The following is a 23,066-nucleotide window of genomic DNA, read 5'->3' on the forward strand; positions in this document are numbered from 1 at the left end:
TTTGCTCCAGCAAAGGGTTAACGCCCAAAACATCAGCTTTCTCTTGCTCTTGCTTTCATTCAGCATACACTTATCAACATCCTGTTGATTTCATCCATTGTTGTACCAGTCTACCAATGCAAACCGACAAAAGTCTGCACCAGCAAGACCAGTTCTTCAATCTGTAATTACATTTCACACAAACATAAGCCACGATCACCTTTACAACCCATATAATTTATTTGTGCAGTTACAAGCTAGCTGCCTGTCCCCCTGTTTGAGGTAGGTCTATCAGTAGCCTTCTTGCCATGCAGCCTCGGAAGAAGGCAAGTATGTAGCTAAAATGTTAGGCCCAAGCCTTATCCTTGTGATGAAGTAAAAAAAGCTCCTTGTGACTTGACCTCATACTGCTGTTTAATATTCTGCCTCAACAGGCTAGACAAGAAGGCCCTGCAAGTGTCGATGTACCCACCAACATTGAAGAACTTGAAGAGCACTTAGGCGGTGGGAACAGGCAGTGGTTGCATTTGGTCTGGAGTGCAAGAGAACACCAACAATTAGTACAATAGTGGGCCAGAATAATAATTTCAAACTTTCAAATACATTTTGAAGATGGGGCCAAGAACTTGTACAAATGACATGTTGTCGCACAAAGGACATCAGGTGTGTTTCAGGGCATGCTCCCAATGCGACATGTTTTCACACACACCAAGTTTCACACGTATTGAAGTTTTGTGCCAGAATAATTTGTTTTGACAACAGAATAATTTCCCTTGATGGAGAACAATGCTTTAAACCATACTTTTCATGTTTATAAACAATCCACTGAGTGATAACGTGAACATTAGATCCATAAAAGGAAGTGATTTAAAAAATAGAACATCAGATGCCTAAAATAAATAATTGGTAGATGCACATAATGTACCGGAATTCGTTTTGTGTCATTGCTATCACAGCGATTCCTTTGAACGGGCAACACTTGTCCAATTCCGTGCAGCACTCCACGTGAAGTCTGTATGTCAGGATCCGTCACTGGAACATTGTTCACGTACAGCTGCACACACATGATCACGTCACCGCATGTCACAATGCACAGAGCTACAGACATCACTGATAATTATGATTGAGCTAACGTGGAGGAAACCAGGGTAAATTATAGGAAGTTGACATGATCGACAGTAGTCAGAAGGAATGAGACGATTAGTACAGACTGTGAGTGATCAGAAGAAGTGATGTGCAGCAAGACAGATAAAGTCCCAAAGCCAGCAAGGTAGTGGCAAAAATACAAGTTAATAAAATGGGTCCCGTCTCTAATCTAACGTCGAAAACTTGTCCGTCTTCTGAAGGAGTAACTTCAAATTGCTAGATGATGAGTGAAAGGGATTGTTTGAGTGACAATGTTGACAAAATATTAAAGGGAGACCACCGGCCGGATAAGTTTTGGATTCAAGAGACTGAATAATTATGCAGAAGAGACTACTAATAACACATTATTGTGTTGAATGTTACATGCAGCTGTGTTTCGAAGTTATTCATTCCATATTAGCGTAGCTCTGTGTCAAGCTAGAATATAAGTTGTAAAAGCACAAGACCAGTTTAATTTGCTTCTTGAAAAACCAACCATTTTGTGCTTCGCTTTGTGTTCAAATTACTGTTTATTAGCTCGAAATAAGGTATCACTAATGATACAAGCCTTCAATAGACTCTATAAGGGTTTTTATGTGATTTATGGTTTGATGATTCTCCTCAAGCCATGATAAGAGATGGCTGTGTGCTGGTGCCTGCTCAGATTAACATGGCGCTGAATCAGGCGTGCTACAGGGCATGCTCCCAATGCACTTCGGGGTTTCCTCACCTACACCAAAACCGCGTTTCTCTGTCCTTCCATCAGGAAAACAAAACAGGGACTTCAACCAATCCTGCAGTATGGACAAAAAAGCTGAAGAGGAATGATTCCCTCTGTGAGTCTTCCATGTGTTTTTTATGTTGAATACGTAAGCATATTACTCGCCGAAAATATATGAAGAGCTTAGATGCAAAACACTGTACTGTATACGCCATTTCCACCAAAACTGAGATGCCAGTGGGATTTCATCATTGATAGACATGTCTTTCCGTTTTGTCTCGTTTTTAGATCCTCGTGGAGGATCTCTAAGTCTTACTCACGTTGTTGTTCTTCATCTTCTTCCTGTGGACTTTTTTGTTTCACAGCCTACACAGTTTTCATCGAAACTTCCTGAAACTTGGCGTATATATGTAAAAATACCCTGCACAGACAGTAACCATCTCCAATTTTGAAAATTCCTCCTATAACAAAAGTTGTGACGTCAAAATATCTGCGGTAATGGAAATCGCCTAAAAAATTATCTCCGAAACTCGGCAAGCTTTTTGAATTCTGTTTGCGGGAATCGAACAGGGCATTAGCAGAGATGAATTACCGCACATATGGTACATCACTATGAAGTCATATCAATTTTTATGAAGTCATTCCTGTTTTTTGACATTTTTCATTTCACAACCCAGAGTTTTCATCGGATCTTCGTGAAACTTGCCATGTATATGCAGAAAGTCCACGTGCAGGCAGTAACCATCTCCGATTTTGGAAATTCTTCCGAGAAAAAAGTTAATGTCATAATATCGCCACTAATGGAAATCGCCTATACCATTATCTCCAAAACTAGTTTGTTTCACAGCCTACAGTTTTCATCAAAACTTCCTGAAACTTGACATATATAGTGTTACGGTTGTGAAAATTCACAGGACACCATATAGGTCCTTAGATCAATTATGTCGATAAGTACGTGTTCAGTTTAGATTTCCCCACCGAGGTCTAGAGGGAATTATTCGTGTGCAGGCCAGTGAATCTTCAGTTAGCTGTTTTTCTTTTGCTATCTTTATTTTGGATCAACCGCATCTCAACAACCACAGCCACCTTCTCCACAACCGCCTTCACAACAACCACCTTAACCACAACTGCCCAACCACACCACCATCACGACCACCACAAAACGCCAGCCACGCCACCATTACCACAACCACCATAATCACAACCGCCACAACCACCACCGCCTTTCCACCTCAGCACATGGTTGCGAGAAGCCTGGCATTCGTCGAAGGAGAACGGGCGACGGCCTCACCCCCACCCCCCAACGAATAACCCTGCGAGAGAAACAAAAAGCAACGAAAGCTATGAAAAAAAGGCAAAAGAAAGGCCCCGATCCAGGAGGAAAAATGCCCTTCTTCTGGAAGTTTCCCGCGCATGCTGGAAGAAGGGGCGGGAGGCGAGGGTGGGCAGAGTTCGAGATATAAGGAGGAGGCGCAGGCTCTGGTGTGTGTGTGTGTGCGTACGCTGAAGCTTTTGTCTCTCTCTGGGCTCTGCATCACGCACACTCACTGGATCTCTCTCTCTCTCTCTCTCTCTCTGGGCCCTGCATCACGCGCGCTCGCTGGATTGCGCTCGCTGGATCGTGCGCGCTCTCTGGCTCTCTGGCGGTGAGCTCCCTGGGTCGGTCGTGACGAGAGCGGGGAAAACGAGATTGAAGGCGCCGAGACGCCAGCGCTCTCTGGGTCGGTCGTGATGAGGTCCGATCGAGGAGAACGGAGCCCGAGAATCCACCTCACGGTCACGATTTTCTTTCCATTTCTTCCTGGGTTTTTGTATGAGAGTCTGTGGCGCCGTGTCCGTTAAGTAAACCTGGTTAAGTGTACGATAATAACTATAGACAACCGGTTGTAGTTCTCTTTCTGCTCGTGTCCTGTTCCCTTACCCCCATTGCTTACATACGTGCTTGTACATTGCATTGCTTTTGTTTTCCTCGCCTGATTGCATACATGACTGCATGACTGCACAGTGCATATGTATCGTGTGTGTAATAAATGTCCGTGTGTGAATGTCGAACTGTTCGTTGCATCCTTTCCCTTAATTGAGCTGCCGTATTGCATTCGGGATATAGTTGGTTCTTAATAACCGATAAGAGAATCAGATCCGGCGGGGCTTGGCGATATACACTGCTCGGAAAATCGCAAACGGAGCAAGCTGCTTAGCGGCTCGTTTCCAAGCAGGTCCCATCGAGGTGTAAATCCCCAGCATTTCTGTCTGCGCACATAATTAGGTAAATCGACAATTCAGTGATCGGACCCTGTCACACGCGGACAGAATAGCTGGCTGATTTTCGGTGTGATTAAAAACACACCCGTGGCTGGATTTCAGCGTTGTTTCGAAAGCTGCGACTAGGTTTTGCCGTTCGGTGGGCGAGAGCGGCTGCCATTGGCTAGAAGTGGTCGCCCGCACGCCGACGGGCGGGAAACCACAACAAAATGTAAAAATACCCTGCACAGACAGTAACCATCTCCGATTTTGAAAATTCCTCCTGGAAAAAAGTTATGACGTCAAAATATCTCCGCTAATGGAAATGGCCGAAAAAATTATTTCCGAACCTAGGCAAGCTTTTTGAATTCTGTTTGCGGGAATCAAACAGGGCATTAGCAGAGATGAATTACTGCACATATGATACCTCACTATGACGTCATATCAATTGTTTATGACGTCATTCCTATTTTTTGACATTTTTTGTTTCACAACCCAGAGTTTTCATCGGATCTTCGTGAAACTTGCCATGTATATGCAGAAAGCCCACGCGCAGGCAGTAACCATCTCGGATTTTGGAAATTCTTCCAAGACAAAAAGTTGAAGTCATAATATCGCCGCTAATGAAAATCGCCTATACCATTATCTCCGAAACTAGGCAAGCTGTTTGAATTTTGTTTGCGGGAATCAAGCCGGGCATTAGCACAGATAATTTATCGCAAACCTGATACATCACAATGACGTCATATTCGTTTTATGCCGTCATCATTAAGAGGACGAGGATCTTAGCTCATTCGAGCTTGTTGTTGAAAACCCCCCATATGACATGTAAAACACCGCACACATTTGCCTTTCCTTTCAAAACACTGCAAGTTCCACTACAGATTGTATACAGACAGAACGCAGAAAATCTATGCGACCAATCAGAGCACTCCACGTGACGTCATCGCACAATATGGCAGTGCCTATGAATGCAGCCTCGTGTGCTGGATGCAAGTTGCTGATGTTTTTCATTGCAGTCTCTTGCGATTTAACTCGATGATGAATAGTTTCGCAGACTAAATTGAGCCCGTTGAACTCTCGCCAATTCATAGGAAGCACAAGCAAAACCCTACTAACCACAAATGGACCAAAGCAACTCAATTTAGACACAGCTTTGGGGGGAAAAAAACTCCCGCAAGTTTCATGTGAGCACGATGCCAAAATGTTTCATGCAAGTTTACCCACATACTGTAGGTGCCAGTGAAAGTGACGAAAGCAGTATTGCGAACTCAGCTGATAATGGTGAATCTAGAACCCATTATGCATCCTATATTGATGACTCTCTGTGATCTTTGTCCGATGTTTTGTGGGTTTGGATTTTGGCGTTGACAGTGAGTGCACACAGTCGGAGGATCCCGTTTAAACGAAAGTGTATCCAGAATTCCATCGCCTTGTTAAATATGATGGTATATCATACCAATAACCCAGCTGTACCCGAAGATAACTTTGATGTTTCACCTTTTTTATTATTTTTAATTTTATTAATTTTCACTGTGTCGTGTGTTTGATTCAAATTACTGGATTTATGGACTCAGAATCTCTTAGGTTTTTGTAGCTAGTGTTTGAAGTCAGTGATATCCATATTCCTAAGCATAAATTTAGTTAATCTGGTGATTTTTGTGGTTTGATACATTGTTTTTTGCACAACAGTCTGATGCAGATGGAGGGTTAATGCTTTACTATGGACTCGTTACCACGTAGTGTCGTACTATTCGTTGGCAATCAACGACAGTGTTTTGAAGTCAGTGATATCAGCATACCTCAGCAGTAGTTGGTAGATTTGACACTTTTTCTGATTTGATGAGGGATTTTCACAATGTGTATTTTGCAGCTGAAGGGTTATTGTTCACAATATATCTTTCTGTTGTACAAGTCATGTTTATAATCCATCCTAACTCAAAGAATAATGGGTTGAGTATAACAGAAGCACAACGGTTGAAACGATACACAGTGAATAATGGATATATGGCATCCTGACGAAAAAGCCAATGGATGGAGAGCATTTTGCCCACAAAGGGATATAAATTTTGTTAAATCAGAGAAAAGTAAAAGTCAGATTTAAAAAAATTTTTCACATAAACATCTGTGTTAATTTTCTGAAATGAGTTGCCTGCAGTTAAGTTGCCTGCATTTCATTACATTTTTCACAAGACTGCAGTTAAATTATGCTGATTTTTTTTTGTAGACCTTGTCGAGGCTCGTATGAGAGCGAACACACAACGCACAGCGAGGGGGGCATGAGAAAAGAGAGGTGGTAGTGGGAAGGACAAAACAGTGGGGAACAGAGATATTAGGAGATCTGTGGAAGGGAGAGGGATGGGACGGGGTACATGGGGAATACAAGATGGACATTGCAGGGACTTTCAGGAAGGAAAGCAGGGAATTTGAAGGAGGTGGATTTGGGGTGGATTAATGGGGGGAAAAAAATCGAGGATTTGGATAGGGAACGATAAGAGGTGGTGGTGAACAGCTGTTTTGAAGGCCTAGAGGGAGGAATGGGATTGAACAGAGTGAGGGAGTTTATTCCAAAGGCGGGAAAAAAAGAGGAATGAAAGAGTGAAGGTAAGCAGTGATTCGTGATTTTGGTAGTTTCACCAGTAGGGTGTTGTTTGCAGACCTTAAGTGCTCTGCGGAAATATGGTGGGGCAAATCGCAGACAGAGCAGGGGGGGGGAGGGGGCGAGACCAGAGAGGAGATGGTAGAAGACAGAAAGACCACAGACCTGCCTGTGGTGAGAGAGTGGAGGCCCAAAGACTCAGCCTCATCGCAGGAGATGCCAATGATCCAAAATGACTTGGTTTCCACAGCGTGAAGCCGAGAAAGGTGGGAGGCAGGAGCACCAGCCCAGAGGGGAGAACAGTACTCCATCAGGCTGCGGACGAAAACTTTGAATGTCGTCAGGAGCTCAGGTGGGCCGAGGAAGGACTTGCATGACAGAGGATTCCCAGTCGGCAACTGGCTTTGGAGGCCAGGTTGGAAATGTGGCTTTCCCAGGAAAGATCATGGAAAGATCATGGTTACCCAGAAGCTTGAAAGAAAGGACTTCTTCCAGAGGATTGTTGAGAAAGTAGAGGGTTCCAAACAGTCCTTTTGGAGAGACAAAGTGAGTGTGAGATTTGTCCAGATTGAAAGACATGTTCCAAGTGTTGGACCAGTTTGTGACTTTAACTCGATCTGCAGAGAGTGAAGAGGCTGCTGCTTGCTGATTGGAGGGATGGCAGCTGGTACGGCAGAGGGTGGAGTCATCAGCAAAGAGATAAAGAAGATTTTCCAGAGAGTCGGAGAGATTATTGATGAAAACCAGAAAAAGGAAGAGGGCCCAGAACGCTGCCTTGAGGAACTCCAGCCTAGACAGGAAGAGGGGATGAGAGAACTCCATGAAGGGCCACATGTTGGATACGACAGGAGAGGAAGTCTGCGAGCCCCGAGTGGAGATGGCCTTGGATACCATAGGAAGAAAGTATAGTGAGTAGGGCAGGGTGCCAAACTGTGTCAAAAGCACACGATATGTCGAGGGATATGGCTCTGATTTCCTGTCTGGCATTGAGGACCTCCATCCATTGATGGGAGAGCAGAAGCAGCAAATCAAGGGTAGAGTAACCTGGGCTGAAACCAAATTTATGATCGGAAATCAAGCAATTGGAGAAGAGGAAGGATTTAATGTCTGAAGCGATGATGGATTCCATAACCTTGCTGATGATTGGGAGAAGGCTGATTGGTCTGTAGTTGCAGGGAACTGTTTTTGCACCTTTTTATACAGGGCAGTGATGTTTACTGATTTCCAAACAGATGGCTGATGACCTTGAGCAAATGAGAGGGTGAATAGGACAGAGGGTGAGCAGGAGCAGAGGAGCAGGTTTTTAGGACACGTGGGCTGATGCCATCTGGAGCAGTTGCAGAATCTGAGTTGAAGTTTGACAGCAAGCTCTCAACCTTGTCAGCCGAAAAGGACACAGAGTTCAGGGACAGTTGGGTGCGACTGGGTAAGGTGGGTACAGAAAGCGATGGGTTTTGGACACAATATTTTGATGCAAACATCGAGTTTCAGCATTCGGCATTTTCACGTGCGGTATCAGCAGTGCAGCCATTTGTGGTAAGGGAGGGGATGGAGGGGGAACATACACCAGAACCAGATTTGATTAGATGCCACCAGGATTTGGAAGAGGGAGAGAGGTTTGAGAGTCCAGACATGAGCTTAGAAAGATGTTGTTTTCTGGCTCTCCTGAGGGTAGATACACACTTGTTCCATGCTTTGTGGAAGGAACAGAGATTGCCCTCAGTTGGGTTTGCTTTCCATGAGGCAAAGGCAAGTTGTTTCAGGACAACTGCCTCGCCACAAGCTTCAGTGATCCATGGCCAGGATGAAGGGTAGGACAACTGAAGAAGAGAGAGGATAAATCTGTGCATGAAGGAGAGCAAGTTTCTTTGAAAGAATTCCCAGGATGAGTTGATGTTGGAGAAAGTGGTGAAGTTTGATGGCTGCTTGGCGACCCTCCCTGCCAGTCAGCTTGAGTGAAATGCCAGACTCGACAGCACTGAGGTGGTTCTCTAATAATGGCCAGAGAGATGTCCACTTTGACAAGCACGTGGTCGGAAGAACTGATTGGAGCGGAGGAAGAACAGCAGATATTTTCAGGGAATTTGTCAAAATCAGATCCAGAAGAGATGGAGTACCATTGGTTGAGATCCGGGTCGGGAAGTTGACCGATTGAGTCAGTCCCAATGAGTCGCAGAAAGCTTTTGCTGAGGTGCCATGACAGGTGAGAGAGGTACCCACACCGAGCCAACTGGCATGATGACAATTGCAGTCACCACATATGAGGAAGAGAGAGTTTGGATGAGAAGATATAAGTTGGTTCACGTTTTTGGATAGTGAGGTGTAAATGGAGTCATCACTATTTGGTGGACGGTACAACACACATATAAACGTGAGGTGGGAGTGGAGGGGAAGCAATAGCCAGAGATATTCCTGGGGGTGCTGGGGGAGTGAGGGCAGTGCATGGAGAGTGAGAAATACTGTCTTTTGATGAAGAGAGCAACTCCTCCACCAGGACGAGGCTCAGGTCTGTCAGGAAGACAAGAAGTAGACCGCGGTTGAGATGGGCAGATTGTGCGAGGATTTTCTTAAAACTAGGGGAAACGCTCCTCTAATTGACAGGTACATAAAACTCAACACACCACAGACGATTACAATATACACAAAGTTATGAATTACGTTCGATGAATTTGCGAGAACAACTGGGTCAGGAGGATTACGGAAGTGAAGAGGGTGGAAAGGAGGAGGATGGATGAACTGAGGGGGTAGATTGGTTTGCAGATGAGCTTGACGGGGAGATTGGTTAAATGCCGGCTGAGGTGGTGTGGATGGGGGAAGAGAGATTGGCAAAGAGAGCGGATATGTTGAGGGAGCAAGGTAGGAAGACAAGAACTAGACCGCGGTTGAGATGGGTGGATTGTGCGAGGAGGAATATCAGTAAGGTAGGGGTGGTTGGAGAGTAGAGAGAGTTGGCTCTCCACTGGAGGGAGGTGGAGGAGGTGGAGTAGGAGAGGGAGGTGGAGGAGTATGCGGACAGGGGGATTCTTTTATTACTCTTATTCAAATGTGAATTCAAAATACCTCTTGCTGCATATTTCAAAACACCTCATAGTCGAGGCATTATATGACAAATAAGGACTGAACCTCACAAAAATTGCAACAGAAAATCTGATAACTGTTCATTACTAATAAATGTGTCCTCTATAACATATAAAAACTCCTAATGAATCCAAGTGGTGGGAAATTTTTTTTTTTAATTAAAATCATTAAAATTATTGTTTTTTTTTTTGTTTGGTTTTTTTCCAAAATGTTTCTTAACCGTACTCTGGTACCACTTTTTGCGACTTTATAATTGGATATTTAGCAATGTTATAACTATATATGTAATACTAAACACATATTTCCATAGGAAGATGGTCTGGTTACCCCTCAGCCCGAATTGGCTAAGGGGTATTGTCGTCATAGGCGTTGTCCGGGCGTCGTCCGGGCGGGCGGGCATCCGTCTGTCAACTTTTGGTTTCCGTAAGTTTCGAGAACGCCTTGTCCGATTTAATCCATTTTTGCAGGGTATGTTGGGGTTGAGTAGAGGAAGGTTTCCTTTCGAAAATGGGCGCGCTGCGATTTTCAATGTGGCCTCCATGGCAGCCATCTTGAAATTGGTTTCCATCGATTTCGAGGAGAACGCCTTGTCCGATTAAATCCATTTTTACTGGGTTTGTTGGGGTTGAGTAGAGGAAGGTTCCTTTCGAAAATGGGCGTGCTGCGGTTTTCAATATGGCCACCATCTTGAAATTGGTTTGCGTCAAGGAGCTGAGGGGTTACGCCCGCTTTGCGGTGCTATTTTTTTTATTATTGAGATGACCCGTGCCTTCAGATAAGACCTCGAAATGATTCAAATCCATTTATTATGGCCTGGCATATATACTTTAATAGTGCATGCACTGATGTTCAACACAACAAATAATGTGGAACAATAAAAAGTCATGTTCTTCTGAAGATATTATTTTAAAGTAACAGCACTATTATACTATATAAGGTAACATAATATTTTAGGTTGTCTGGTTACTCAACCACTGGTTTCATCATCGTCATCGTCATCACATTCAGTCTGAAATGAATTTGCACACCCTGATCCTTTGCAGTTGCTTCATGCAACAGAGCACTCAATGTCGTGCTTCTTGCATGTGCACCTTAGGCTGCTGCAATCTGTCTTGCAGCTGCATCTGATGACCTGCAGGAGCTCCTGGGGAGCTGGTGGTTAGTCAGTTTGGACAGGGATGAGCTCCCCATCACTTTCATTCCATCCCCAGTCTGGTGGCAGAAGTTCATCCACGGTTCCCTTCCACTACTGCACCTGGTAGTACACGCGGAGACTGTGTTACTTTGCTGCTGCAGAGGTAGGTGGTAGGCTCTGTGGCTGTACATAAGAAGTTCTAGTAGCCACCTTCTCACAAAAGTGCTTGTGTCGTAGTGAGTTGAGTCCCTCCCCAGGCTTACCATTGTACAGGCAGACCAAAGCATTCTCTCCTGCTGCCACAACATCTGCTGTAGAAGCTGACGGTGTGTCAAACACTGTAGCTTGCTCACGGAAGTCATCACTGGTTGTGAATTTCTTGAGGGCGGCTCCTTTACCAATGCCATACAGGCGGGATGTAGTACCACACCCAAGGATCGCGTGGTTGAAGAGAATGTGAGTGCACACACTGGGACCCAGTTGCTGCTTGAGAGCCTTGATGTTCCAGACACGTGGGTTCTTTGTGCTCTTCTTTGGCTCAGGTTGGAAGAAGAGGTTTTGTGACTCGAGCTTGGTATGGTAGATAAGGAGCATGAGCAGATCTGTATCATCACCGATGAGCACAGTGCTTGTTGTGGTTGAAGACTCCACTGCTTTCTGCACTATGAGGAGATCAGCATCACCTGAAGCATGATACGTCTGACAGTTCTTCTTCTGCAGTTTGCCACTGAGCATGTTGATGAACTGTTGCTTGTTTGTGTTGTTTGCGAGGAACTCGTCTTTCTTCATTGTAACAGGCATGCCCTCATCAAAAGTCACGGTTGCTCCAGTCCTCCTACCTGCTCGTCTCTGGTGTGTCATGTCCTTGGTGGATGTACCCTCATAACCATCGAAAACGACAATTGCCTCCCCATACTTTCTTGTGACATACTCGGTGTACAACCTGCAGATGTTATTGTATGTGGATCCACGTGTCCATGGGATGCGCTGAACAAGTGCTCCACCATCCAGCACGTACTGAACCTGGCCTGTGATCCCTGGAAGGTCAGGTGTGAAGACGGCCCAGATAGCATCTGATAGCACTGGCTTATGTGGCTGTCGAAGCATTAGGGAGGTGTCAAACAGTGCTGGTGGATGACTGCACAGCTCATACTTGAATACTGATGCCAGATCTCATGATGCTTTTCAGCAACTGTGAGTCGCTGGAAAAGTAGTTGAGGACCCACCTGCACTGCTTCGCCACCAATCTTCACTGATGATTGCGTGCTCAAGGTGATTGCCTGATCCCTTTTCATGAATGTGTACTCAGCAGTGGTGTGTCCATCCATGCTGGCCAAGATGGTGTTCCCAATGGTCTTTGCCTTGTCAAAATTCACAGTAGTGTGTGCATGGACCACAGTCGAGACACTGCGCAAGCTTGGATCAGGGCAGAAGGGGTTTCTTTCATGGAGATAGTTCAGAACTGCATGTGTGTCCTTCAGGTCATGTGCTTGCCTTGCATCTGTCATGTCCTTGTTTTGCTCACCAGTGTTGTAATTGACTCCTTTTAGCTCTTGCATGGCATTGTTGACTTCAGCAAAAACTGGCATGGCGAGGAGCCATGTTACACGTTGCTGCTGTTCTGTCATCCCTCGCCCTTTTGTGAGGCCACCACTGGTCTTCATGCTTCTCATTAGCACTTGTTCAATGATGAGATCTACGGCAGGCCAGCCCATAGGCGATCACTTCTTCTGACCACATGGAATCCCTCTTCAAATCTCTGGTAGACATCTGGATGTTCCTCCTGGAGCTTGCACATCCGCTGCACATAGATCCGAGTCGATTTCGTGTCGAGATTGTGCCCAGATGCTGCCATAAAAGGAAGCATTTCTGATATTGCCTCAAGGTGCAGTGCCCAGTTTCTGGTACGTTCTGCTCTCAGAAACTTGCGAAGTACGTCTACCATATCCATGTACTGCAACCAGAGGGCAACAGTCCTACTTGAGGATTTCAAGGATTCGGTTTTGTTTCTTAGCAGTTCCTTTATTCTGAGCACCACATCAGCATGACAAGCTTCCTCTGCAGGCACTGATCCCTCCATCAAATGTTCATAGAGGACAGCAACTTCATCCAGATCAGGGTTTCCCGTCCCATCTCCAGCTGGAGTATCTTCATCTGATAACATCTGTGCATCAGTGATCTCCTGTGAATCTGCATCTTCTGGCTCACCAGACTGTTGAGGGAGAGCCACATCAAGTGCGTCAGACACAATCATGGCATTGAGGACACCATCCACAAGGAGGTGTGCATGCACAGCCCGTGCTATTCCCTTCCCTGTCATCATGTGCACCATGGCGTTGTCTGCATAGACGAGCTCCAGAACTTCTTGTAACCCAGATCCAGCCATTAAATGTTCGATGGACCCCAGGAAATTCATCTCGGTGTGGAAGCCTCCAAGTCTCAGGACTATGTTGCTCAAGTCGCTTCCTTCCGGTTCAGCATCGATGATCAAGAGGGCCTTCCACCATAGTGGTTGATCAAAGGTAATGATTGGTGTGGCATTGTGGCGGCGGGCATGCTCACTTACAAACTTTAGTGTTGAGAAGATGCATGTGGTGTCACTGGGATTCATGTTGATCATTGGAAGTAAGACGAAGGATGATTTCCCTGGATGATAGCCATGCTGTACAAACTGCATCATCCCAGACCATGCTGGCCTTGGTGGGGCAAAAATGATGGCTGTCTTCCATATAAGATCCAGGTCTGCCGTTGGGTCTTGTGCCTCCATAGTGACAAGCTTCTGGTACGTCACTGCGTCTGTTCCACTACCTACTTCCCTATGGAACAGAATTGGAACTCTTCCCACCATGGATACATCAGGGGTGACCTTTTGTCTGAGGATGTGATTGATGGTCTTGGTAGCTGGTGTAACGGCAGCAGTCATTCCCATACCATGGAAGGTGTTGTTGCCATCCAGGGTGCGAATGTTGTGGTCCACATTGTCAGCGGCATACTGGATGAACTCACCGGAGAAGCCAGGAATGTCAGTTCTAAGCGACACCACAGCATTGCGAACAAATCTTTGCACCTCCTTGTAGGAGCAGCAGAATCCAAGCTTGTGAAGCGTATCGACCAGGAAGCGTGATGCAAAGTGGTGGTGGACCTGGTCTCCTAGCCCAATCTGCAGTGGCACCAGAATAACTCTTGGGTGGGTTGCCTGTATGATTGCTTGTCCGATGGAGGGAGTTTTCATGCCGGCATTTTACCCAAAGCAACCCTTTCAGTCGAACCCTGAGGCTTTTTGGAAGAAAGTTGATGGCATCCTCTTCAGATTTCAGTGATTCACAGTCAGGATATACATCATGGTATGTTTCCAATGATTTGATGTCATTTTTGATAAGTTTGGCAGCAGTTTCAATAATCCTCTTCTTCTCTGTTTTGGGATCAGCTTTTCTGTGAGCATAAAAGTCCTGGCGGATCGCTTTGGCTGTGCTTCTGAAGGTAACCACATTTGGCTTCCCATTAATCTCGGTGTGGATGATTCTGTTACTGAACTGTTCCTTCAGTTTGAACTTCATTTGCGTGTAGCTATATGCTTGACATTCTGAGTCATTGAGATTGTTTTCCATCCGGCTAACAAGATCATTGATCGTGATCTGTTCATTGTCATTTTCTTCGAGAAAGTTCGCAACTTCCAGAAAGGCATTAAATCTTTCTTCGTCTTGTAGCTGACCCAGTTTTGTTGGTCTGATGAGCTGCTGACATTTGCTTCTTGGTATAGAAATTTATGCTGCACACTTGGTGATACACTGCATCTGCAGCATGCAGGTCATGCACATGCAATACACGAGCTTTCACTATGACTGTCCAGGCATCTCCTCTTTCATTGCAAGATTTCAAGAGCGTATCCTTGAACTCAACTGTCCTCACTGGGAATACAGTCCAATCAGAACTCTTCCTATTGGTCCTAACATGCGCTGACCTCCCACAGAACAGACAGTCTCTGTCATAATGGAACTCCTTCTCATCAGCTGAGCATAGTCGCATGTGCCTGTCGACTTGCTCTTGTTCTTTCTCCTTTAGTGCTTTCGCCATTTGTTGTTGGCTGGTATATTTCTTGCAGCAGACTTGATGAACCAGTTCCCCAGGTGATGTATGAATGTCATCATTTCTGGATTTACTTGTTCGGTTTATGGCGTCACTCCCCTTTTCAGTAAGTGTGGATGGTGGCTGTCTGCCCCACCCCCACCCTCCCCCCCCCTCTGCAGGGTCCTTACAAATGGCACATCTTGGAGGGCCACTCATTGTTCAGGATGTGATGGCACTACAATAATGTAAAAAAAAACATGAGTATTCATTTTTAAAGTACACTAACTGTGCCAAATAACCACACATGAATTTCACTGATTACACATTTTGCAACTTTCAACTTGACCGTTTTTACAATGCAAATCTCTTCAATTTGTTGTGAATTTCCTTTTGAACATGCACTGTACTGCACCCAATATCATGTCTCATGTAAAACAAAGTTTCTGGCAGATTGTGGATAGTACTGAACCCTTTGTGTGGACATCAGACAAGCAGACATGCAAAAATCCATTATTTTAACATGGGCGGCATTGGAGAAAAATGCCATCACCGATTTCAGTACTTTTCAATAGTTTCCACCACTTGGATTCCTCAGGACTTCCGATATGTTATACAGGACATAGTTATGAAAATAAACTAGTTGAAAGAGTTTCTGTTGCAATTTGTGTGAGGTCATGTCATATAATGCCTGCACTATCACTGCACTAGAAAATGTGGGGACACAAATGCTGTACTGTAAAGCGTGGGGACTTTAAATAACCTCTCCCACCTGGAGCGGTGCCACATGATACACATTTATGTGGGGAAGGTGCATCCCCCCCACCCCCCCACCCTCCTAGACCATTGACAAAGATAAAATCACCCCTGTGCACTTATTGCAGGGTCATGCTGATCCTATGTAGCAAATCTGGATGTAATCGGCCCAGAACTAGGAGGAGTAGTGTGACAAACACAATCATACACAAATCAACACATACCCGTCTGTTAATTACCGTAAGGATGATCAAAATGGATATACAGCGTTTTGCATCTAAGCTCTTCATGTATGGAAATACAAGGCTCGAGGGAATAACATACTATACTGGGTTAAAGTACAAAAGCGGTGTTTGTGAGTAATGGCCATTATAGGAACCACACGACGACTCCGGCATGCAGGGTAATACTTATGCTGAAAGCGAAGAGTCCTCTTAAATGGTGAGGTGCTGACCATATTACCTTTCGATAAAGAGTGTATGAAAGAGTTTACGGTCTGGAGAGGAGAGGTGATAGATAAGATAGAATGGTGAATTGAACGAATGCTTTGAAGATTTTTGGCAGTAAAAGGTCAAGTTTTCAGCGAAGAGATGGTATGGTGGAGTTGGAAATATACCTGCTTCTCACGATGAAAGAAGGCCAGCTGAAAGGAAGGCCCCAGCATGGAGGGCCTGTGCATGCCGTCTATAAAGTCCTTGGTGCTGAGGCGTGCACCCAAAATCACATGGTATTTCACTTGCTCATAGTGCTGAAGCATACAAGAGAGAATAAAATATGTATCAGTCATGAGAACAGGCCATTAGGATTACATCACATCTTCAAAATCATAATTCAGGTCAAGCAGGCCATCGTATGACCAATAACCATGACCTCTTTGCCCATGAGCTGTTTCAAATCTTATGTGCAGAAACGAAAATGTCATCGTCAACAAAGTCTGCACTTTATTGCCACAATTGCCATGTGTAGGGACATTTTGTATTGTAGTCGGGATGTATTTATCATTGAGGAAATATTTACGCAATAAATGTCTGTTGAATTGCAGACATCTCTCCATTAAGAAATGCTATATACTGTATAGTTGGTGAAACGTTTTAATCTCCGTTTTGTTGTGGGATCATGATGTGTCATGTGGTGTACTCATATTGGTTTAAAGAGCATGAATGTTTCATGAAATTCAAATTATGAACGCCATTTATGTATGAATGTGAACATGAAAGTTTTTCCATCGTCGAGTAATTTTCTTTTGAAAGTTTCACCTCCTGCTCCATAGTTGGTGTTCACCGATCCAAAACATCATGGAAATGAAATTACATATCAGACCTCGTGCTCCAGATGTCTATTCAACTTGTTAAAAAATTTTTTTAACCAAAACGGGTAAGTTATATGTGTTGTTTGGCATTCCAATATCAAATTTGACAAAATATTTTGCAAATTAATCTTTATGCAACTCTAAGGACTCGTTTCGGAAAAAAAAACTCACGCCAGCTAATCAGTGGATACGGTTCATGCAGAAAATCTGAAAGGACGATGACAATGCCACTCCATCGTCAGTGTTTTGCCATGTGCACTTTTGAAGTTTCATCAAATCGTCGACCGAGAATTAACAGGGTCTATCTGACATTTCATTCAAATTTAGAAGAAGTCCATGTAGAAGGGCAACAGAGGAAACTAAGTGAGATTATTTTATGTAACCTTTATATGTACCTGTTATGTAGCACACGATATGAAAATAAAATGTTATGAGATTGCGGCAATTCCACTTTGAATTTTTGATTTCATTTTTCTCAAACTTTAAAAAAGTGTAGTTGGACCCTGTTAATTCTCGGTCGACGAAATGTCTCCCCCTTTGGGCATTCATTGCTTGCATTACCAGTTCATTCGAGGAAAAAAACTGCTGAAGGGATCAATGCATCTATCAAATGTTAAATCGAAAGGAAGACACGATAGCAATTTGACAGGCAAAATGGCAGAAACAAAAAATATTGCTGTGAAAAGAAGATGGAAAACGATGCATTTGATAAAAAGTTTGGTAAATGCTCTTCCTGATTTTGGTTAACTCATCGAGTTATTTACAGGGTAAGTGCACACCATGCACTCCAGATAAGGGTAACGATGCATTGATGGTCGATATTGGCCGATCTACATCGAAATGTTCATCAGCAGGCAGGCTCTTTCAAGGCCCTGCAGAATTCTGCTTATGACAATGTTATTTTGTCTTCAGCAATTTTATGTACTTGGCAAGTTATGGGTTCTAAAATACCATGACAAGGGACAATATTTTGGCAGGCACAAGTCACTTTAGAAAGTATGGCAGACAGTTTTACCAAAAAAAAAAAAAGACTCAATAACAGTGAAAAACTGAATGTCCAATATAAAGGTGAATCCAGGGAGGAGGAATGCTGGTGGTAGGTAAAGGGGCATCCAGATGCACTTCATTAAAAAATGTTTTGCTCAAGGGATTATGTCCAATATACATCCAATGATTTCTTTACATTTATGATGCTGGGTTATAGGCTCTATTTAGTTTCAGGATTAGCCTCCATCCTACTCTCAATGCTATTAGCCGATTCTCAATAGTTTCCAACATCTACAATCTAATCCGTACTGCTCTTGATCAACAACTGAGGTCAAATTAAATAGATTTATGTCAAAAGGCCAATAGTTGGGCACATTTTCATACGGTGAAGGTCAATGGAAGAGATTCTTGCCCAAAGCCTTCCTGCAACAATGACATTCATTGGTTTTTTCAAAAGCTTTTGAATTTTTTTTTTTTTTAAGACAATGTCAAGGCACAAACAAGAGCTAACACAGAGAATGTAGAACTAGTGAAGTAGGAGACAGGAGTGATGGGAGATGGAAGTAGAAAACAATGGGGAATAGACACGAGGAGATCTGTGAAAGGGAGCAGGATGGGGCAAGGTAACTGCGCAAACAAGATGGACACGACAGTAACTTTCAGGAAGGAAAGCAGGGAATTTGAAAGAGATGGGTTTGGGGTAGATTAAAGGGGGTAGAAAAGATCATGGTTTTGGATGGGGTAAGATAAGAGATGGTGGTGAACAGTTGTTTTGAAGACCTGGAGGGAAGAGTAGGCTTGAAGAGTGTGTGGGAGTTTGTTCCAAAGGTGGGAAAAAAAAGGAATGAAAGAATGAAGATGAGCAGTGATTCTTGATTTTGGTAGTTTTCCCAGACGGGGGTTGCGGGCGGACCCTGAGCGCCCTGGAGAAATATGGGCGGGACAGATAGCTGACAACGGGGGGGGGGGGGAGGCCTGAGAGGAGATGGTAGAAGACAGAAAGACCACCGACCTGTGAGACAGTGAGAGAACCGAAGACTCAGCCTCATCGCAGGAGATACCAATGATCTTAAATGCCTTGGTTTCCACAGCGGAAAGGTGAGAGGCAGGAGCACCAGCCCAGAGTGGAGAGCAGTACTCCGACAGGCTGTGAATGAAAGCTTTGTATGTGGTCAGGAGCTCAGCTGTGCCAAGGAAGGACTTTGCATGACGGAGAATGCCCAATCGGCGACTGGCTTTGGAGACCAGCTTGGAGATGTGGCTTTCCAGGAAAGATCATGGCAGATAGTGAGGCCCAAAAGTTTTAATGAAAGGACTTCTTCAGGAGGATTGCTGGGAAAGTAGATGTGGGGTTTCCAGATGGTTTTTTTGGAGAGACAGAGTGAGAGTGTGAGATTTGTCCAGATTGTACCATGACATGTTCCACGTGTTGGACCAGTTTGTGATTTTACCCAGATCTGCAGAGAGTGAAGAGGCTGCTGCTTGGCGATCTGAGGGATGACAGATGGTATGGCAGAGGGTGGAGTCATCAGCAAAGTGTTAAAGAGGATTTTCCAGAGAGTCAGAGTGATCATTCAACAAAATGAGAAAAGGAACAGGGCCCAGAACACTGCCTTGAGGAACTTCAGCCTGGACAAGAAGAGGGGATGAGAAAACTCCATTAAGGGCCACATGTTGACTGCGATTGGAGAGGAAGTCTGCGAGCCATGAGTGGAGCTTGCCTTGGTACCAGAGGAAGAGAGTTTGGTGATCATGGCAGAGTGCCAGACCATATCGAAAGCATGCGATATGTCTCGGGAGATGTCTCCGATCTCATGTCTGGCATTGAGGACCTCCATCCATTATTGGGAGAGCAGAAGCAGCATATCCAGGGTAGAGTGACCTGGTGTAAATCCAAGTTGATGATCGAAATCAGGCCATTGGAGAAGAGGAAGGATTTAATGTTGCAAGCGATGATGGATTCCACAACCTTACTGATTATTGGGAGAAGGCTGATTAGTCTGTAGTTGCAAGGATAAGTTCTCGCACCTTGTTATGCAGAGTCGTAATGTTTGCTGATTTCCAAGCGGATGGCAGATGGTGAATAGAACAGAGAGAGGGTGAGCAAGAGCAGTGGAGCATATTTTTAGGACACATGGGCTGATCCTGTCTGGACCGGTTGCAGAATCAGAGTCGAGGTTTGACAGCAAGCTCTCCACCTTGTCAGGAGAAAAGGACACAGAGACCACAAACAGCTGGGTGTGACTGGGTAAGGTGAGTACAGAAAGTGATGGGTTTGGGACACAAGATTTAGAAGCAAACACAGAGTTTAGGCATTCAGCCTTTTCAAGTGAAGTGTCAGCTGTGCGGCCAATTGAGGTCAGGGAGGGAATGGATGGGGAACGTACACCAGAAACAGACTTAACTCGATGCCACCAGCATTTCGAGGATGGAGACAGGTTTGAGAGTTTGGACTCGAGATGAGAAAGATATTGTTTCCTGGCTCTTTCCAGGGTAGACACACACTTGTTCCAAGCTTTGTGGAAGGAACTGAGATTGCCTTCAGTTGGATTTGCCTCCCATGAGGTGAAGGGAAGTTCTTTCAGGACAACTGCCTCACCACAAGCTTCAGTGGACCATGGACATGAGAAAGGGTAGGACAACTGAAGACGAAATGGGTTAAATCTGTGCATGAGAGAGAGCAAGTTTCTTTGAAAGAATTCTCAGGACGAGTTTATGTCAGAGAAAGTAGCGATGGGAGACCAGTCTCAAAGTTTGATGGTTGCTTGAAGACCCTACCACTCGGCCTGAGTGAAATGCCAGACTCGATGGTGCTGAGGTGGTTCTCTAATAACAGCTGTCTACTTTGCCAAGTATGTGGTCAGATGAACTGTGTGGCGCAGAGGAAAAACAGCAGATATTTTCAGGGAAATTGGTCAAAATCAGATCCAGAAGAGATGGAGTACCATTGGTTGAGATCCGAGTTGGGAAGTTGACCGATTGAGTCAGTCCCAATGAGTCGCAGAAGTCTTTTGCTGAAGTGCCATGACAGGTGAGAGAGGTACCCACACCGAACCAACTGGCATGATGACAATTGAAGTCACCACACATGAGGAAGAGAGAGTTGGGATGAGAGGATAGAAGTTGGTCCATGTTTTCAGCGAGTGAGGTGAAAATGGAGTCATCACTGTGTGGTGGATGGTGCAAGACACATATAAACATGAGGTGGGAGTGGAGGGGAAGCCGTAGCCAGAGGCATTCCTGGGGGTGTGGGGGAGTGAGGGCAGTGCATGGAGAGTGAAGAATAGAGTTTTTGATGAAGAGAACAACTCCTCCACCAGGACGAGGCTCAGGTCTGTCATACAGGAGGAGGGAGTAACCAGGGAGATATACAAGGGAGTCAGACACGTCTTGAAGGAGTAAAGTTTCTGTTAAGCAGATTAGGTCTCGTTTGTCAGTGGCAACCTATATGGAAATATCTGTCAGGTTTGAGCAAATGCCCCGGATGTTTGATGTCCACACTCTTAAGGAAGACTTTGAGGAGGATACGGTTCACTCCTCTTTAGGAGGAGGCTTTGGGTGCAGGGGAGGGGAGGGGGAGGTAGGGAGAGATGTTGACAGAGTGTGAGGGATTACAGAAGAGCTAGGGGAAAGAGCCGGATGAGGAGAAAAGGCTCAGTGGTGATGTGATGTAGCACAGTGGAGATGGGGAGTAATACGAGAGGGGACAGAAGGAAATTGAATATTGGAGGAGGTGGTGGGATTAGATGGAAGAGAGAGAGGGCAGGGGAAGGAGGCAGCTTTGTGAATGTGAGAGGGGGCAACTTTGTGAAGGGGGAGTGAGGGGAGAGATTGGACAGAGTCGGGTGAGAGGGGAGAGTTGAGGGAGAATGGTAAGGGAGGAGTTTTTGAGAAAGGTGAGAGGGAAGCTTGGAGGGGGAAAGAGTGTGAAGGGTGCTTTGAGACGGAGGGGAGACGATGAGAGCAGTCTTGGCCAAGGGGAAGGCAATTGGATAGTAGGGAGTGTGGAAGGATGAGACTTGGTTGTGGTATGGTGAAGAAGGGAGCAGGCAGGGGGAGTTACAATATTTTATGGGTTGGGAAGAGGAGGTGGAGTGAGAGGAAAGAAAGATCATGTTTGAAATGTTGAGTGTACTGATTGAGAGAGTGAGACACCTGTTAGGTTAGAATGGAGTCCACAGACATTAGAACACCAAAAGGTTTGGGCCAACAGAGGAGAAGCTGATACTGAAGCAGAAGACGGTGAGGAGGGGCTAAGAGCGGAGGTAGAATGAGGGGCAAGATGGGAGGGGTAAGGAGAGGGGATAGCAGGTGAGGGTAAGATTGTGTGTGGGGGGTGGGGGGTAAGGAGAGGGTATAACAGGTGAGGGGTTGGGAGGAGGTAAATTTTAGGAGGTGGGGTGAATTGGCACTGAAGTTAGAAACAAGGTATGATTGATGGAACATGAACATGCATTGCAAACTGGGATTTAAATTTTTAGATCCTCGTGGAGGATCTGTAAGTCTTACTCACGTTGTTGTTCTTAATCTTCTTCTTGTGGACTTTTTTGTTTCACAGCCTACAGTTTTCATCGAAACTTCCTGAAACTTGGCATATATATATATATATATATATATATATATATATATATATATATATATATATATATATATATATATATATATATATGTAAAAATTCCCTGCGCAGAGAGTAACTATCTCCGATTTTGAAAATTCCTCCTCGAAAAAAAAGTTATAGACGTCAAAATATCTCCGCTAATGGAAATCGCCTAAAAAATTATCTCCGAAACGAGGCAAGCTTTTTGAATTCTGTTTGCGGGAATCGAGCAGGGCATTAGAAGAGATGAATTACCGCACATATGATACATCACTATGATGTCATATCAATTTTTATGACGTCATTCCTATTTTTTGACATTTTTTGTTTCACAACCCAGAGTTTTCATCGGATCTTTGTGAAACTTGCCATGTATATGCAGAAAGCCCACGCGCAGGCAGTAACCATCTCCGATTTTGGAAATTATTCCTAGAAAAAAAGTTGACGTCATAATATCGCCACTAATGGAAATC

General features: G+C 44.7%; 1 protein-coding gene and 1 pseudogene across 1 annotated transcript in view; both read right to left on the reverse strand.

Annotated features, from left to right (window-relative positions):
• STAB2 (stabilin 2) overlaps positions 1 to 23,066 on the reverse strand; it is a 426,796-nt gene that overhangs the window by 154,675 nt on the left and 249,055 nt on the right. The window contains exons 34-36 of the mRNA XM_085899123.1: positions 16,316 to 16,447; positions 905 to 1,033; positions 452 to 511 (exon numbers count right to left, since the gene is read on the reverse strand). Of these exons, the coding sequence (XP_085755249.1) occupies positions 452 to 511; positions 905 to 1,033; positions 16,316 to 16,447 (321 nt within the window). The remainder of the gene's footprint in view (positions 1 to 451; positions 512 to 904; positions 1,034 to 16,315; positions 16,448 to 23,066) is intronic.
• LOC147018985 (uncharacterized) lies at positions 10,226 to 14,110 on the reverse strand (annotated as a pseudogene).

The sequence above is a fragment of the Eptatretus burgeri genome, chromosome 10 (genome assembly GCF_056783735.1).
Source record: "Eptatretus burgeri isolate ZD-2024b chromosome 10, Ebu_testis_v1, whole genome shotgun sequence".
In the NCBI taxonomy this organism is placed as follows: domain Eukaryota; kingdom Metazoa; phylum Chordata; class Myxini; order Myxiniformes; family Myxinidae; genus Eptatretus; species Eptatretus burgeri.